Source organism: Camelina sativa, chromosome 5, assembly GCF_030686135.1.
Source record: "Camelina sativa cultivar CO46 ecotype springtype chromosome 5, ASM3068613v1".
Classification (NCBI taxonomy): Eukaryota; Viridiplantae; Streptophyta; class Magnoliopsida; order Brassicales; family Brassicaceae; genus Camelina; species Camelina sativa.
The window spans coordinates 34,704,155-34,723,779 of NC_141884.1; the positions used below are offsets into that span (position 1 = coordinate 34,704,155).

A 19,625-nucleotide genomic window follows, 5' to 3' on the forward strand; every position below is an offset into this window, starting at 1 on the left:
GAACGTCGTCCAAAATTACGGTCCTTTGTTTTCTTCTCCGTTTTTGTGCCACAGCGTTAGGGCAATCATCTCCATGCCCCAAAATTACGTTAGGGCAATGCTTGGAACCTTCTGACGTCTTATGTCCCCTCCGTTACTGTTAAACCACTCGAACTCGAGTTTCCCGCCTTCTTGATGCAGTTCTTTCCCATCCTCCTATTCAAAATAATGAAACTTTTAAGACGCGTGTTCGTAGTAGGTCCGTTGCTAGAAGCAAAATTTTGCACACGTGTAGATTAGAGGAGATAAACAAATAACCGAATATATATGAAACCCACAGATGGTTATCCCTTTTATGGTTACTTCATGACCTACCATTTTGTTACAATGCAGATCAGGTTCCATTTTAGTATTTAGCTGCAGCAATATCTGTTCAATTAAAGGTGGACAATGCTTTATTACGAATTTAGTGTTGTAATCTCCATTCCGTGTCAAATACTTACATCGGATACGATTTTAGTTGGTGATAACTCGACAGCAATGTCCCCCGCGTCACAATCTTGGCGACATTCATTAACTCCATTGTCCGGGGATGGTTCGTTCAGGCCACAGTCGTTATTATCGGTGACCCACTCATTAATATGAGTACGGTTTGTATCCTACTGTCAAATATATAAAGCGTATATGATAGGTGCATAAGCATAAACACCCCCATTACGTTGATTGAGTCGTATTCTAAAGAGGATCTTGTTGTCCATTACCTGGCCTCCAACTAAAGAGTCACCACTTACAGTGTGTTGACCATCTATGGCATCCTTCGAACCATCATTATTCCGATCACCCTGTGCACACCACGATAGCAACATAAATTAATATACGTAAGTAGTGAGAAAATCCTTAAGCTATTTGTCATATCAACCTTAGCAGTGGCAGCGCATCCCCTGTTTCTGACTTTCTCTCCCTTTTTTTTCATAACCATTACTGAACTCATTCTTCTAAACTTTATAGTTTTCCCTCTTTTTTTTTTGAATACTTCTTCTCTGAAACTGTATGCGAAGCGTCAGAAGGTTCCCCATGTTCGTTTCTTTTAACCTCTAATAGTACAGCTCTTATCTCCTTGCGGATCTCTGTACGTACGAAAATCTCCATGTTTGCCTGATTTTCCTTCATCAGAGCTTCTTGTTTCCTGTAGAACCAGTATAGTTCCGCCTTAAACCTTTCAAATTGGTCATCGTCCAAACGTTCATGAACAACGTGCGTACCCCCCGGTCGCACATCAGTTCTCGTGCTCTTCTCTTTCTTATTGTCAATTGTTGCGGTGTCTGCTCTTTTCCTCTTCCGACAGTCAACTGTAACTATATCACTAATTAACCATTAATTTTTTAAAAAATTAACTTTATAGTGTATCCCTTTGTAATGTATAAATGTTTTTAATACCTTTCTCTTCGGGACGTGTCTGTTTTGGACACCTATCATCACCTCCCATCCATATTGCCTCATCCCATTTGTGGCCTGCTTTAATAAGATTTTCAATGTTGTCAACTTGATGGTCTTCCTCTTCGTCACGCCACGCCAATTCTCGAATATCACAATGATCCCCACTACCAACCATCCGTCTAATAACCACCTATAATATGATTACAAAAATATATACATTTTACGGAACTTATAGATTTAGGTTGTTAACGTATTATATCTGATAGACAAGGGATAAGTACATACCTCTTTAGCAGCCTCGCATGCGAAGATGTCTGCTGTCTTGATTGGCCGCAGTTTAGCCAGATTGTGGATCGATCTTTGATTAAACGCCTGATCTTGAACGTCAGATGGTACTAATCTTGCAATTGCAGGGACAGATTGGAAAGCCAGCAGCTTGAGTGCTAGAGGAAATCCATGAACAGCAACTGATTGTTGCTTGAAAGTTTTTACTAAGCTGTCTACGTCTGCTGGACATTTAAATCCTATTATAGTCTCCAGCGTCCGTTCAAATGACAACCTTCCCCATGGATATTTTTTAAAAAAATCAATATTCTTGGTCATCTCCACTGTCTTCGGATCTGGTTTTACTGGTTGCGTGGCGCATGTTAGAACTCCATCAACTATTATAATCAGCGCTAAAGCTAGTTTCTGCCACGATTCCATTTTCTCAGTCTCCAACCTTTTTACCAACTCGGAGATCGTTGGTTCCATATTTTCCCCGAATAGAACCTCCCAAACAGTCTTACATCCTTTATCCGTTTTTGTAGCTCTTTCCACATCTCTCTTTTTAGGATAATTCCTACATTCGAGTCCTGTCAACTCTGCAAATTCCTGTAAACCAAACTTGATTGGATTGCCACCAAACACAATCCACATCTCATGCCGCTTTTTGGTCACCAATTGACGGCAAACAAATCCATGAACAAGTTTACCGGAGAACGAGATCTTGTTAGCAGGGATACGAAAAAGCTGCCCAAATGGAGACTCTAACAAGTTTTCCATTTCCTTTGTTCCACTCAGCACCCTCGATATTGTAGAAAGATATTCCGGTTTTGAATACGCATTTATCTTGGTTTTGAGAGGGTAACGGTCAAGAGCAAATAACCTCCTCGGTAGATCCAAGCTCAATTGAGGAACGATCTCTACAGCCTCGGGATCCATCCTATCACCACGAAGTAACCCTAATACCATATTAATATGTACGTACACTAAACCAATTAACCCTAATACCAATGTCTACCAAAGTTCACTTCTGTTGACGATTAGGGTTATTTAGCCTCTGCCCGCCGCAAATACAAAACTATTCATTGATTTCACATCCTGGGCTACTCAAATCGATACTTAATTGTATTTGCTATATACTCTTCCAACGTAATATAGAATTTGGGGGAACAATCCCTCTTCCAATTTAAAGTAGGAAGTCAAGACAAACACTTACCTTCTGATTCAACACCGGTGATGATAGAGGGATCGAAACTACTCGCCTTTTTCTGATTTCACCCGACCTCTGTAATCTCTTCTTCCTTAAATGTTCCGTCGCCGACTTGTAGGGAGTGTCGTTTTGTAGTACTTATCCCAGATCTAAACACCTTGATTCAAGAAACTGGGAGGTAAAACAACCCTATCGGACAGAAGATTCCGCCGTCGCAGCTGAGGCGTCAGTTTTCCGTCTATTAGCAAGAAAGAAGATTTTGCCTCTACTACTAAACTATTTAAAAAATAATTTTTTATTTATACACAGTGCAATGGCTGAGCTTGTCTTTAATTATATTTATTCATAATATAATGTTTTTCAACGTTATTGGTTCATTTGCACTATATATCAGCCTTTATCTGTCAGTTTATACCAGATGAGATCTATTCCTTGATGTTTTATAAAGTTTTACATTGAATTGGTTTGTTTAATGAACCAATATATTTTCCGCCTATATATAACGTCGACTATAGGGTCATAATTAAGTGGTGCATGCGATGTATCGTCTTCGCTTAACCGGCTGTTACACGTGTTAATTATCTAAATGCTATGTATCTGTCTGGATTGCAGTCACGACGTTTGAAAAACCACAATATGATACATCCGTTTGTGTTTCTTCGCGGATTATATAAGAAGACAAATACACACCCGGTGAAGTATGTATTCGTCTCTCAAAAACCAAAATATCACATCACTAAGTAAACATAAGTGCAACAAAGTCATGGTGCATTTCGACAGGCTATCCGATCTCCAGACGTGGCGTTCTGATTGGAAGGTTTCTGTTAAGATCAACCGCAAGTGGAGAAAGAGAGAAGCGAACATCGTCACCTTCGAAATGGTTGTTTCGGATGTGTTCGTAAGTGACTCGTCTCATCATCATATTATATGCACTTAATATTAAATGATTCATGTAGATCATGGTTGAACTTTTTTCGTATTCTTAGGGCGATAAGATGCAGGCAACAATCACCGAGGACCTGTTGCCCCAGTTCTCTGCGGAGATTGAGGAGGGTTTGTGGAAAACCTTCTCTAATTTCGTCGTCACTGACGACACATCCGCTGTGAAGGTCGTGGCTTCCAACTACCGGATCATATTCACTGCTAGGACGGTTGTGGACAACATTCGTTGCTGGTCGACCAATCACTACATCGACTACGTCCCCTTCGACCAAATTTATGAACGATGGCCTCCTTGGACCCAGAACTGCTGCTTAGGTAACGTTGCATTGTGTTGTTACGTTTTTTAATATCAAATCTAATGAAATGAAACCATAGATACGATGGGGCAAGTAACTCACGTCGAACAAAGAATATTGGTGGACAATCCAACTGCTCCACGTTTTGCCGAGAGGACCCGGTTGAAACGGTTTTCATTGACGAATCTCGAGTGAGTCGTTTTGGCGATTATTAGCTTTCACACACTTTAAAGATATACCGTCCAATTAACGTAAGGTGTCTCTTTGGGTAGGGGTCATCACTTGCAATGTGTGGCTTATGATGAAATGGTCGATGATTTCGCCCGTAATTTTTGGCTATGCGGAGGCAAACAAGTTGTAGTCTTGCGATTCTGGAGGCCCAAGTTTAAGGATGGAGGTACGGATTAGGCAAACGTATTTAAAATAATTCAATCACCTTTTCAATATAAGATTACTTCATAATACTAATTTTGGTTACCCTTTTTCCTTATTTTTCCACACCGCAGGAGGGATGGAAGTGGTTAGTCAACCGGGTGTTTCTAAAGTGATATTTGAACCACCCTTCCCTGAGGTTAGAGATTTCAAACTCCGGTTGGAATACTTCGACCAGCGCGAGCGGAGTGAAGACGATTCGTAGCCTATGTTTCCATTTGTCAATGTTGCTTACATTATAAACTTCTAAACCACGTTGCTGAACTCTTTATATTATCTTTATTACCTACATCCAAACAATCTATCTAACGTGGATAGGAATATTTTGATGTAAAATGTTTGTGTGTAATACGCATGGTTAATTATATATATTTATTTTAATTTGGTAAGCATCTTCCTAATACTGCCGACCCTTAATGTTAGACGTATGTGTACAAACGTGTACAAATGTTTATGTTTAATTGGAAGGGTTTGGTTGATAATATTAACACGACAAGGTTCCAAACAGTCTTTTTTTTAGACGACAAAATATGTCACTAAACCAAATATAACGTTTATAACTTGATTTCAAACAATTAACCCACAACCCAAAATACTACTCTAATAAAACGACAAAACTACATTAAGAAATAGGTCATTGTTGCTACTATAAACAAAGTCGCAACAAACACATTGGTCAGTTTTAATTTCATAATTAATCCATCACTCTTGTACGCAATCAACGTCTTCATCCTTTCCAACTCCATCTGATTTTCCTTGTGCATATTTAAGATGTTAGCAATGTCCTCTTTTTGTGCCTGAAGCGCTTCACGCAAATTCAAACTAGTTAACTTTAGAATATCTTCCTTCACTGTTTTCAGTTCCTCTATCATAGCTTCATCCCACCATTTAAAAATGTGATAGTCCCCATCCTGCATTAATTTAAAAATATTTTTTTACACGAAAGTTAAATTATGCAAATAAATCTGATCTTTAATCAACCTCGGCGAAACTGTAAATCACTTACCTCTCTATTTCTACAAGTGTAGTGAAGCCTCCCTGGGTTTGTCCTTGTAAAAGAAGGTTGTAGGTTTGGCGTTTCACCACAGTAACAAACAGCCGGGATCCCATACTCCGCATCGTCATACTCGACTGGACTCGTGTTTGGCAAAGCAAACATTAAGAATGAAACTGATAACGTAATTGAAGGAGTGAAAATAAAAAAAAAGAGGAACTTTAAACTATTATCCGAATATCCAACTCTCAAAATCTAATCGAACATCTACGGCAGCGGCTCTCTCTGTTTCCCCCAAATCAGTTCAATGAACCCTAATTTCCCTGAATCTTATAATATATCTATTATATTCGGTTGGCCTTTTATAGAACTTTCTGTATTGTGTCGTTTTTTGTATTGAAAAACAACATGAAGTTTTCCAAGTTGTGTCGTTTTCCAATAGTTGCGAACGGCGTCGTAAGCTTGATACAGTGCCGATATACCAAGGGCTTTATGCTACAGATTGTATTACCGATTATAATGGATTCAATATCAAAAACGGTGCGGTGGTACAGTGATAGGATTGGCCATGAGTGTCCTTCAGTGTCACGAGTTCGAGGCCTTGTAAAGCTGTACTTTTTTTTTCTTATGTTTGTTAATGGTAAAAATATGTTTGGGCGGCAGTGTTGATATTTGTTGGTGTGTTTGCCCGGTGAAACTAAGTACACGTCGTCTTCACTGCACTGTTGATATTTATTTAGGAATATAAGGAACAATACGACATCTACTAGACATTTTCGGATTAAAACGAGCAAAACGCCCAAAACGACAACGATTGTCATCCACGTTAATTAACATCTTCATTACATAGTAATTTAATTATCTAATGAAACATACGTGGGGAGATGAAACGCAACACAGAAGGGAACCGACGATACACCTAGAGGATTTCACAAATAGATCTGGCCACCCACCATACTCCGCAATTTACACAGATGATGTCATAATAACGTGTGTCGGTCGATAACCTGCCCCATCTCAAACAACTACTCATGGCACAGTCCGGGAAAGGGATCAACGAACTGGATGGATATACAAAAGAATCTTTGTACGTGTTTTTACGCGCCGTCTTAAACATACTCAACCGTTGGAACAGATCTTCCCCGATAAGCCGAACTCCCTCTGAATGGAGTGGATAGTGATGTGCATCAAATTGGTGAAGAAAACGAACCGCCATCTGCTCGTCCCCATATAACATAGAGAAAATTCCACATGCAAGAGTGGACTCGGCATCTTTGGGGACGTTGTTTTTTAGTAGTGCGATACCGCCCTGAATGTCTCGCTCCTCGGCAACGATCCGAAGGCCCTCGTTGTAGATTGCTATGCTGTTCCCTGCTTTCAAGCATTTTTCGAAAATACGCTTGTGAATCCCTTCTTCCTGGTGTTCACCATTTGGATTCCTTGTCGTTTGGAATGAAGAAGGATGTTCACAGATGTGGTAGATGCTGGCAACCTTCAGAACTTCTAGGGCAAGCACCGCATCCACTCCTCGCCGACCAGCCTTTAATAATGGGCCAAGGCGCCAGAACCCATCAATTACGAGATGCTTGGCTATTTTTATCAACATCTCGTCTGGCAGATCAATCTTCTTACGGCTAGCAGACGCCATTTTTTGGGAGTTCAGTAAACTAATAGCAATATGTGCAGAACCAAATAGACGGAAACTGCCGCCTGCCCACTAATATAACCTACGATGTGAGAGGTGGTTGGGGAGTTTGGCGAAAATCCTGGAAATTTATACTACTTTCTTTATGAAGTCGTTTTAAATTACCCTTTTGTTAACTACTTAATTACGAAGGAACCCATTTTAGGTTTATGAGCTCTCATGCACGCCTACTCGATTATAATTACTAAAACATATAAGTTGTGCGAACCACGTGTCACTTTCGTGTTATCGGATTTCAAATTCATTATATTCGTATTCGTTAAATATCGGCTGTAACTCAACCATCTGCTAACCCTAAGCCTAGACTATGACATTTGTAGGTTCTCTGATGTGACAACTTCGAAGAGAGTAGTATTTATTGTTGCTTTAGATATGATAGTTTTCTCATCATTATGTTTATTTGATGTGTATCCAGTTACGTAATTATCATCACTTCCTCTCAAGTAGATCAATCCAGAGGGTTGCTATTCACTAGTATTGATTGTACGATTATTTAAGCTTCTGTACGTAGACGACTATCACAATATATTATGACTTCCAACGTACATCAACTATGGTGTGGGGAATAAATTATCTTTCTTATAAGACAATACAAACATTCGTCTTATTATTAGGAGATAGTACAAGCATTCCGTCATTTCTTTTACTTTATTTAATGTCCAAAAAGAAATAAACATTTAATAATATTTTTGTGAAATAGCTACTAATAATAACAATTTTAATATTCAAAACTCTCCCTATTATTTTCTATCTCAATTTCAACAATTATTCGAATATTAAATAAATAGGATAGAGTACGTTTTAATAATAAAACCATTGTACATATTCTCACGAAATTAAACCAATATTTGAAATAGAAAACAACATTTGATTTCTATTTCTCGTTTGTTTTTCATTCCTCATTCCGCGGACAGTCTGACGAACATCCGTGCAGATTCTGTATGGGTTCCGGAGCTTTCTGCTTCCTGGGCAATTGTTTCAATTGTTGTCCCATCGTGTCCCATCACATTGTTAATGTAGTGTTGTGCAGCAAACTCACTTCTATAAGTTTAAAAAATTAAATGTACATGTGAGAGTCTGAACAGATAAGAACACATACGCTTTCATACCAATTATTAATATAATATCAACTTACATCTCCTTGTGATGGCCAAGTCCTTCGAAATCTGCTCGAATGAAGAATTTAGAAGACGCTTCGGTGTGTACAAGACATGGTACGCCTACACACAATTACGTAATTGAGTTGCTAGACAAATTACATGTACTTGCTTCTATCATAATATCAATTTCATCTGACGTACCTTCATAACTCCCAACCTTAAAGAACCGGAAGACACAAAACACTGGCTCGGATTTGTGGAGAACATGACATCCCTTTGATTCCCAATAAGAGAGGAATTGATGGGCATAGAAGTCTGTGAGACGACATTTGACACTTTCATTCCTGCATTAACGCACAGTTGCTTTCAAATTTAAACCTATGAAGTTCCAATATATATATATATATATATTACTATGTCTATAGCATAATAGGTACTTAACCTGCCATTCAGGAGAGTGATGACAACTTCAATACACCTGCCATCGTAACGTCTTCTTATGACGTCCACATTTACGATGCACCCACAAACATCTAAGGGGGGGAAAATAAAATGGGGATGTAACGTTTATTTTGTACTTTTGCAAATGATACAAGTAAAAGTAACGTCCTCAACTGACCAAACGACCACTAAATGAATCTCAGCAACCATCGCAAGTTCATAATTCCACGGACATTAATATATACATATTAAAGAAATTATAGATAAAACATACCGAAAGAAACGGGATGAGTAACTCTGCCACGAGTTATATCATCGATATCCTCGAAGCGGAAGTAATTTTTGTGATTCAAAGGTTGGATCACATCCATGGTTGACTCATGCGTAAACTTGATTTGGTATGGGTGATGAGTATTCCTCTCCTTGAGAGTTGGATTGATTAATTTAAACTCCCGAATATCGTACCAGAAACCGATTTCAGGGTTTGGCGGGATATTTGGGTATTCACCCTGTAGAAACGCCACTTCGATTGTGGAACCCTTCATAACATATAAATTGTTATACATCAAAAACTGTTGGATTTAGCGAATTAAGAAAGACTTGTTCAACTAACCTCTTCGTCCACAAGGAGGAGAACTCGTTTTATAAAGCATTCGTGAATCGACCAAGCGTTCAACACCTTGGCGTGGATACACCAACACCAATTCCTTCTCTCACGGTCCAGTTCAGCAATACGATCGGTTCTGAAGCTCATGGTGATCTCAGATTTTGGATATCTCTTACTTTAAACTATGTTAGGATTTGACGAAGGTTGAGAGCAATTTAAATATTTACGGAGAGCGAAATCTCGAAACGGCGCGGCCTTTCAACTTTCCATGGTGTCCGTTTAATAAGACCCTAAATGTACATACCTTCCCAATGTAGTATACGTACATATGTATAGTTTGTATATTTACAAGACTAACAAATAACCGAGAATCATAAATTAATAACGAGATCCCGACCAAAACGAAAGAGGATATCGCTAAGCCCACACCTTAACCATTAAACTCATAAATGTTAACAAGCATCGATAGACCAAAATTATGTTTCCCTCAATTCGAAACCCTGTACCATAATTGTGATAAACACTTCAAGAGATGATTTAATCGGGCTTGTTTTAAATAATATTCGGTTATTAGCGGTTTCAGATTTACAAGCAGAGTAAAGGTAGATCAAATATTTAGCTTTTCTAAATTAAGGGTGAAGAGCATAATAAAAAGGTATACAATTTATGCATGTCTTTCTCATGCATTAACCACAAAAAGACAAATAAACTGCAGTTAAAAATAATATCTATCTTGAACAGCCACATATTTGATTTATAAAGTTAGAGAACTCGTGTAATTTTATTTGTAAAATATGCTAGTACGGAAACGTGTCTTTTTCTACAAACCGGATTTGAGACAAATTATATACGAACTACACAACTTTCCAATTTGACGTCCGGAACAGCCAATAGCTATAGCATTAAATGCGACAAGTACATGCAGGGATTTGACATCTTCTTTTGTGTAAAATCATTCTTACTTATATTTTGAAATGACTATTATCTCATCATAGTGTTTACTGATCACTTTTTAAGCAAGTAATAATTATAAACTTTGCCCAACGAGTACAGTATATATTTTTGGTTACCGAGACGACGAGAGAAAAACCTTTATCGTGTGAACCAGTATGATGTTGCGTAAGCATTACGTACACCTTTTCCCAACTAATTACTCTGTGTAACTTATTCTTCAATACGCATTGTGCTAAAAGGACACGCAGAGTAATTATATTGTACAGTTTATATACAAATTTCACAACCTACCTCCTTTATTGTTGAAGCATATATAATAGCTCCGATAACGAAATCTCAAAAAAAAGAAAAAATGCCGAAAGCACACAATAAGCTCCCATATCTCCCTGATGATATTTTACTCGAAATCTTTAGGCTTCTCGCAGTAGATGGGCTGTCGCACCTTGCTCCAATTTTGAAGTTGGGTCGGCGAGGACTGAAGACGGTGCTCGACCCCTATGTTCTAAAGGATGCAAACATCTACAACATCTGTTGGGATCCGTTATTGATCCAAACGTCAGACGACCCAAATGGTGGCCCTCAAGATAAAGGGATTCATAGGCGTATATTCAAAAAATGCTTCAAAGCTGGAAACGAAGTTGCAATCTACTACGAGGGCCTCCAGATTGTTGCGGAGGAGAGAGACATCAAGCGAGGCATTTCTGTTCTATCTCGTTCCCGCAGACGCTGAGGCAACACTGGCATGTGGTATCTTTTCTATTTTATATGGAAGCGAATAGATGGCGGTTCATTTTCTTCACTTATTTGATGCACATCACTTTCCTCTCAAATCGCATGGGGTCAGCTTTGTAGGCAAGTCTGTGTTTCACCTGTTGTTTACATACCAGGTGGCAATTCAAAACACGTACAAGGATACATTCGTCTATCCATCTACTCACCTCATCCCTAACCCGGACTGTGCCGCCATTTGTTGTATCCAATCCGGTTTCTTCTCTATAAACTTTCGAGATTACGACATCTTGTGTACTAATTGCGGACTTTGGTGGTTGGCGAAATCTATATGTGAAATCCTTTAGTTGTATAATCTCCAATGGCTGCTCTTTAAAGTTTATTTTTTTTTTGTTTTAATGTGCTGTTGTATACGTCTGGTACGTACATGTGAACTTATATGAGCGGTGGTACGTACATCGATAATTTGTAGGGTATGTTATTAAATAAAACAAGACGATATGAACGGGACTAGTCCATGTGTACGTACACGTCACACACAATAGAACTAGTAAGGTTCCCCATGTACAACTATGTATTTATGTACGATGCCCTGTTACGTTGTACGTACACAAATACATAGGTGTGGCACCGTGTACGATGGCGGGATAACACTAAATAGAATACATACGTTGATTATAAAATAAACTCCGGCATACACCGGATAACGGTTCGAGGTTCCAAAAAGAAAAAAACAACCATCAAGTACATAATATTTATACATTAACCTAGTTGAAAACGTCGTCACTAAGGTTAATCCGCAAAAAAAATAAAAACATGAAAAGAGGATCTTAAAAGAACGGGCGCAACTCCTGTGCATACCAGTAGAAAAAACAGGACTTACACCCGGTGAGGTAGCTACTGCAAGTACACCTACGGCGGTGGAGGAGAGAAGGCGACGATCTCACTTCAAAAAGGGGACCACCGAGATGGAGGTTCGCAACATGGTACATAACCAGGCCAGCGACTTCAACGGCGGTGTTCATGTGAGGGACCATGAACCAGAAAATATTGCCAAACGCCTCGGCCTCCGTCACTTGGCCGGTAAACATTGCGAACAGCACATAAGCAAAATTCGCATACGGATCCGTTGGTGCAAAATAGCGTAGCTTTGCCATACCTTCAGCAAAGGTGGGGGAGTTTGAAGCTAGCCTGACGCCCTCAAGATAGTTCGCTACGATGTGGCCCCTGTATAGGAGAAGCTCAAAGTAGGGCCTGAACTTAGACTCCATAGTGATGAACTGTGGCCACGTGATGAACGGACAAAGTTGAACAGTTTGGAGGTCGACAGTGTTCAGCGCCTCGACCAATACGGGGATAGGAGTGACAGATACGGGAATAAAATTGACAAGGAGGCTTGTAGGGTTTGGCAGCTTGATGGCCAGGAATATCTCGTTCGGAGGGGTGTTCATTGTTTTTGTTTTTGTTTTTTATTTTGTTGGAGACGATATGGGCTGTGGATGGTATTTGCTGTGTGTAGGGAATAAAACATCTTCTTACGTACACACATCTATATATAGTGAGAACAGTGGTAATTTTATTTTTACTATAACAGGTAATTAATTCGATGGTATTTAACAGTAAAATGTACTGATTGTATAGGATTATATTTATATAAAAATGTAATGATTCAATTATGTTTATTAGCCACGCCAAAAGTATTCAACAAGCTATGTTGGTTCTTTTGTACTCGTGTACGTATATAAGTAAAATTACATAACTGATATTTGACATCTACAACCCTGCAAGTCATATGGATTAAAATTCACTTATATGGACGTCAAATCAGTTGGCCATTGCATTAAAAATAGCAACATGTCATTGCATTAAATACGACTACTATTAGATACAAACACATTGTTAATTTCCCTATATTATATATTAAATATAGTGGTTTCAATTTTAAGTATGAAAGGGTAATATTCAATTCGAGCTACACGTGCATGTAACTGTTGATGTAGGTCTTAGCCATGTATCGTACAGAATAAGATATTCGATAAACTATTAGTTTTAAAACTAATAGCCAGTTATCACATCTAACAAAGTTCGTGGCTACCTTTATTAGCTTGACTTATTCTGCAAAGGTGCATCGCTGACAAAATACTTCGTTTAATATTAAAATTAGAATTGATAGGAGATAGGGTGTACACGGAAACGAGGAAATGCAAACATGTTTCGTTATAAAACTACCAAAGCATTTGACTAATTCGGCGAGCGCACCACCAGATTGTGCATTTCCTGCAACGATGCTTGTAAGGGCCCACCATATTGAGTACGTCTTCCTTCCTCATTGAGAGCGCGCATTTTAGTGCGCACGCAGGAGTTGTTATTTCCCCATCATCAGGGTAGTCAAAAAACACACCATAAGTTGTATTGTGTGATGCTCCATAGTGAATAAGCTCAGTGATGAATTCTTCACACATATCTCCAACCTCTTCGGAGTCAAGTGGGTAGTGTTTTATAGAAAACAGCTGAAGCAAATGACCCGCCTGGACTCCGGACCCTTTACAGATGCACAACATGGCAGACGCAAGAGTAGCGTCGGCATGTGTTGGTACGTTACGCAGGAGTAAATTTACGGCCCCTTCAATGTCCCCATCTTTTGTTGCAAGACGAAGGCCTTCATAATATATGGCCGTTGGATTATCCGCATCAAGGCACCTTTCAAAAAACTTCCGGTGTCGACCACCAAACATGATATCATCGGGGTCACTGCACATGTTGAAGATGTTTGCCTCTTTCAAGACGTCGCGACGGTAAACTATAGTTTGCCTCTACTTCCCGAACGTAGGAGTGACTACATGTACCACCAGTGTTTTGCTGCCATTAGTTTAGCTATTCGCGCCAACAGATCGTCAGGAAGATTTGGGTTGGTCATATTTGTAGTGAAAGTATTATGTGCACATTGTAATGCAAATGATTTTATAATACAATCGTTTGATATGGTTGGGGAAGTATTTGGTATGGATATAAATGATACTTGATATAACTGCGTGACAAGATGGCGAGGTAACATCAAACCACTAATTATTAAGAGTTTATAAACATCCACTAACAATATAGATGGAGTGTCGTTTTGAGAATCTTAATGGGCCGGTTGGAATATTTTAGGCCTCTTTACATCATAACCATATATAATCCCCCACATCCCCTATTAGTATACACGTGTCATAACCATATTACGATTTGAAGTCTACTACTATAATCTACTATCTCAATCTCGATTATTCACTACCCGCTCAGCTTAACGTCTATTGTCAGACATGACACCAGTTGGCAACTGCGATGTGACAACTAATACCCGCAAAAGTCTTATATGGGAAGACATAGAAGAGTTTTTTAACAAGTAAGTAGAGGGATGTGACTTATATCTCATCGATGTGTCTTGATGAGTACGTTTAACATGATGTGTTTGTAATCATTACTAAGTTACGAAATCTGGTCATAGTGTGAACTAAGAGTGTGAACAAATAATATATTCATACATGGTTCGTATGGAACAATGATTACTACGTATTTAGGCTATACTTTGACCTCTCTCTATGTCGAATTATGTGCGGATTTGTAACTTGTATTAGTATTAAACAAATAAGAAAAATCAAATTATTACTTTGTTCAGTGCGGAATTTATGAAACCGCTAGGTAAATGGTAGTTGGGTAAAGTATATGCGGTTCATGGGCTCCAAGTATATGCGGTTCATGTGTTAACTGTTTTGGAAACCGCAACAGTAATTTTGCGTTTCCAAAAAAAAACTAAAACTACAGAATATGTCTTGATTGGTAACATCACGCGGATTTAAAAAAAAAAGCTTAAAAGGCGCACTTATGCATGTCGCCGTTCATTGCCATAATTATTAAAAACCCTGCAACTCCCAACTACAACTCTCCCTTTATTTAGAGTACCCTTCACAAGTTGCAACACATACGAAACATTGTTTTAAAAAATTCAAGTGAAAATGAGGACTGCAACTCGAAAAATGCCTGATATACCCGATGAAATATTGATTAAAATCCTCGGCTTTCTCGCAGTTGATGGTTTGGAGTACCTCGCTCCAATACTGAAGGCAGGTCATCGAGGTGTAGAAACGGCGCTCTCTCCCCAAGATTTAAAGGTTGCTAACATCTTCAGCTTATGCTGGGATCCGACAAGCTTTCAAGCACCACATCACCCAAATGGTAGAGTCCAAAATGAAGGGATCCACAGGCGTATCTTCAATAAATGCCTAGATGCTGGCAACAAACAGGCAATTTTTTTCGAAGGTTTCCGGGTTGTTGCCGAGGTGGAAACATTAAGCAAGGTATCGCACTCCTAACTCGTAACGTTCCCGCGGAATCTATAGCGACACTCGCTTGTGGGTTTTTTTCTATGTTAGATGGGAACTGCGAGATGGCTAGACATTTTCTTCAACTGTTTGATTCACATCACTACCCACTTAAATCGAAATGAGCAAGGTTTCTGGCCAAGGGGGTGTTCCGGTTGCTGTGTAGATATCAGACGGCGCGAGTAGACACATACAGGAACACATTCGTCTATCCTATTGCTCCCTTTATCCCTTCTCCAGAATGTGGTCGATTGTGTTTATTGAAGCATGGTTTCAAAAACAAATGGTATGAAGATTATGACATTGGCTACAGAAATTGCGGCCTCTGGTGGTTGGCGAAAGCTATGTCCGAGATCCTGTAGTTACTTTTCTCATAATATGTTTCTCCCTAAACGTAATATGTAACGAATATCATGTTTTCAACGCAGTTCTTATATCTTCTAGAATCCTTCTACGGCAACTAAATCCGTTTACAATGTCTCCCTGTTGTACTACCATTTTGGTTCATGTAACACCTAGGTTGTATCCTTCATAAGAACGCGGAATCTATCGCTACTTAATATGTTGTTTACGAAAACTAAGAGGTTGGGTGCCTAAAACTCGTACCTACCCATTGCAAAACCACTTATATATAATACTAAGACGTACACAACCTGAAAGATATTAGTGTAATAACAACGTTTATAATTTCAGTGTACGTTCAAGAGAATGTACGTTTAGTGTACGTACAATAGTATATACTTTAGGCCTTGTACGTATTAGATTTTGCAATTTGCGTGTTCGTAGAATGGGAAGGAATAGTTCAGGCATTATCTCCCTTTATGCAATTATTGTTTGGGTGAGCAAAACCCCCTTTATGCAAATTAATTATAAATATATCCGCTGACGCAGATTCTTCTATTTCGTATTAGTATATACGTGGCGCCACCATAATAACGGATGTCAAATGCGTTATACACTACTTAGACAATTATTTCTCTTAAATTCCGCTAGGCTCTACTTAGGGTAGACATGACAGCAGTAGGTTGGACGAAGTGACAACTCCTACCCCCCAAGTCGTGTTATCTCAGCGTGATGTGATTTATATCTCAGCGAGTTTTAATTAAACAGTAGTAAGTGACGTTTGTCTCGGCGCATTACAACAATAAACGGGTAGGGTGTTAGCTAAATACGTATCTCGTTAGCGTTCTATAAATTATAATTACCAGTCCCACTGAGTGCAACCTGAACTTTGTGTTCTTCAAACACCCTTCTGTACAAGTTGTAGTTCCTACTGAAAAATCACAGCAAGATGGCGTCTGCGTCTCAAAAAATGCCTCATCTACCAGATGAGATGTTGATTATCATCTTCGGGTTTCTCGCAGTTGATGGTTTGAACTACCTAGCTCCAATAGTCAAGGCAGGACCTCGAGGAGTCAAAACAGCGCTTAGGCCTCAAGTTCTCAAGGATGCTAACATCTCCAGCATTACTTGCCATCCTTCTTGGTTCCAAAAATTACATCATCGAAATCGTAGAATAAAAGAGGAAGGGATGCACCGGCGTATCTTCGAAAAATGCCTTGACGCTGGAAACGAAAAGGCAATCTATTACGAAGGTCTCCGGGTTGTTGCCGAGGAAAGCGACATTGAGGGAGGTATTGCACTTCTAACTCGTAACGTACCCGCAAGAGATGATGCCACACTAGCATGTGGATTTTTTTCTATGTTACATGGGAACCTCGACATGGCGGGTCATTATCTTTACCTGTTTTTGGAATACCACTACCAACTAAATACAACTCAAACAAGGATTTTGGGCAGGGAGTTGTTCATGTTGCTGGGTAGATATCAGACGGCACGAGAAAACACGTACAAGGATACATTCGTCTATCCGATTGCCCCTTTGATCCCTTCTCCGGAATGTGCTAAATTGTGTTTATTGGAGCATGGTCTGTACTCTCTCAACTATCGAGACTATGACATGGTGTGCAACAATTGCGGCCTTTGGTGGTTGGCGAAATCTATATCCGAGATCCTTTAGTTATATTATCTCTTTAGATGTTTCGCCCTAAACGTTTCATCTAAATGCCTTCTGTTATAAACGCAGTACTAATATCTACGTCATAGGCTTTACGCGGACTGAATCCGGCCTTTTGTTTCAATGGTTTTCTCTTCTACTTATTTTTAAGCATGTACCACTTGATGTTGTTTCCTTTCCTTTTGTAACTGTTCTATCTTGCAAAAGAACTATACACAATAGATATATCTGCCAATTGTGTATGTACAACAAAGTGTGTGTGGGTACATGGGTCCTTACGTTTGGTACGAGAAATGTATTGTTTTGTTACTACTGTGCATTCGGTTGGTGAAGTCGGGAAGTGTTCACATCCCTATGATTTCAAGGTAACGGGCCTCAATTTTAATAAGCCCATTCGGTATGGATTTGTTGTTTATTTCTTAAACTCAAACAACATTCCGTCAAATTTAATAAGCCCATTCGAACGCACATCAGAAGGCCTCAATTTTTAGAGTTTGAGTTGAGAACCCATTTAAAAATTTCAAAAATTACATCGGCCTTACTGAGAAAAACAATTTAAAAGTAAACAATACAATTTCTTTTCGCATTGGGCCTCCAATGTTGCTGGACCGGCAATTAAATTATGGTTTTTTAATATGTAAACTACGAATTAAAGTAAATTTAAAATATAAACCCGAAGAAAAACAAAGAAAGCGAAGAGTCGCGACGTTTTGTTTTATTTAAATAGCATCACCCTGTCTCCTTTCCAAACCCAGGGTAGACACGAGTAACAGGATCTTATCAGAAAAAACCATGGAGTTTAGAGTTGATGCCATCGCTGATCTTAGACCAGGAAAAACGAATTGGATTATCCAAGCGAAGGTCTTGAATTCGTGGTATGTTACTGAGTTCTTTTGGAAGCGGGTTCTGCTCCTTGCTGATACACGGGTTAGTCCACTTTGCTTTGTAAAATATTTGCACGAAGTTGTTAACCAACGCAGTGGTCTTCTACACAATTGATATGCAATTTGTAGGGTGACACAATCGAGGTGGCGTTTTTACCAGGGACCTATAAGAAAATGAGGAAGTATATCTATGATGGTGATTGGTATGAAATTAGGAATTTCAAGGTCATCCAGCCAACACTTAGGGAGAGGAATACACATCATCCTTTCCAAATCAAATTTACTGATGAGTTGACGATGGGCCTGCTCTCACCGGTGAATCAAAAACACTACTTCCATTTCGAAGATTTGGGTGATATATCTCGAGGGAGAATTACCCATCCCATATCATTCGGTACGCTTATCTTCAATTTTCAATTACACAAATCGTTTGAAACAACGTTAAAAAACGTTTGCTAATTGATATATTTGTGATTATCACTAGTTTTTAGGCCTCATACTAAATAAATAGGTTAGTAGACAATTTCATATCAAAATACATAGGTCGTAACATTTAAAGTATGTGTCTACCCCGAATCAGATGTCTGTGGGTGTGTAGTTGGGGTGGAAGACAGAAGATTACTCGAGGGGGCAAATGCGGCCAATGAAGTTGTCCTCACCCTACTGAATGGGAGGTAAAGGAGATTTGTGCTACCTTTTCAATACATTTACATTTAAAGTTATTTCGTATTCCCGTTCAATATTAACCTGAGAAAATCGTAGGAATGAAATCCTCAAGTGTCGTGCCCTAGATGATTATGCTGCTCGCTTCATAAATGCTTGGGAAGCACTCGGGTGTCATCTTACTTTTACATCCGAACCTGTCTTTTGTATTTTGCGGTTCTGGAATGTTGGAAGCTACGAAGGTATGTTCGATTTGATAGATCACATAAGGACACCAGCCTTGTGAAACCATATACAACTAATTTTGTAAATGTTCTGAAGGTGCTCCTTGCCTCGTCAACACAACCGCCTCTTCGCTGTTCTATATAAAACCAGATTTCGAGGGAATGGAACATCACAAGGAGATGTAAGCTCTTTGTTTTCCTACCAAAAGACCTAATTGTATTTGTTGCTACTATCAAATACGTTAATACACTTTCTATATTTACCGCAGATCTGAAATTGCTGGACGTTACTATATAGAACATATAATGGAGCACGTAGGGGAGAATGCAGTACCTTGAGAATAAAGGAACCATATGGGCGAAAGGGAGAACTCAGGGAGTGTACC

The 19,625-nt window shown here is 39.1% G+C and overlaps 3 protein-coding genes and 1 long non-coding RNA gene across 4 annotated transcripts; 2 read left to right on the forward strand and 2 right to left on the reverse strand.

Annotated features, from left to right (window-relative positions):
- Nucleotides 1-1,653: 1,653 nt before the first annotated feature.
- On the reverse strand, nucleotides 1,654-2,649 carry LOC147944747 (uncharacterized). The gene has a single exon (XM_087512707.1). The coding sequence runs from the start codon at nucleotides 2,647-2,649 to the stop codon at nucleotides 1,654-1,656; it is 996 nt and encodes a 331-aa protein (XP_087368833.1).
- Nucleotides 2,650-3,653: 1,004 nt separating this feature from the next.
- On the forward strand, nucleotides 3,654-4,765 carry LOC147944748 (uncharacterized). Its single transcript, XM_087512708.1, has 5 exons — nucleotides 3,654-3,788; nucleotides 3,877-4,147; nucleotides 4,208-4,319; nucleotides 4,401-4,525; nucleotides 4,635-4,765. The coding sequence occupies exons 1-5, from the start codon at nucleotides 3,654-3,656 to the stop codon at nucleotides 4,763-4,765; spliced, it is 774 nt and encodes a 257-aa protein (XP_087368834.1).
- Nucleotides 4,766-8,171: 3,406 nt separating this feature from the next.
- LOC147944749 (uncharacterized) lies at nucleotides 8,172-8,641 on the reverse strand. Its single transcript, XR_015558094.1, has 3 exons — nucleotides 8,561-8,641; nucleotides 8,395-8,479; nucleotides 8,172-8,300 (listed from the first exon to the last, which is right to left on the reverse strand). It is a non-coding gene; the product is annotated as an uncharacterized LOC147944749 (long non-coding RNA).
- A 9,619-nt stretch (nucleotides 8,642-18,260) lies between these two features.
- Nucleotides 18,261-19,578, forward strand: LOC147944750 (uncharacterized). The gene is made up of 6 exons (XM_087512709.1): nucleotides 18,261-18,395; nucleotides 18,482-18,746; nucleotides 18,951-19,026; nucleotides 19,115-19,257; nucleotides 19,337-19,421; nucleotides 19,509-19,578. Exons 1-6 carry the CDS (start codon nucleotides 18,261-18,263, stop codon nucleotides 19,576-19,578), a joined length of 774 nt encoding a protein of 257 aa, XP_087368835.1.
- The last annotated feature ends 47 nt before the right edge of the window (nucleotides 19,579-19,625 follow it).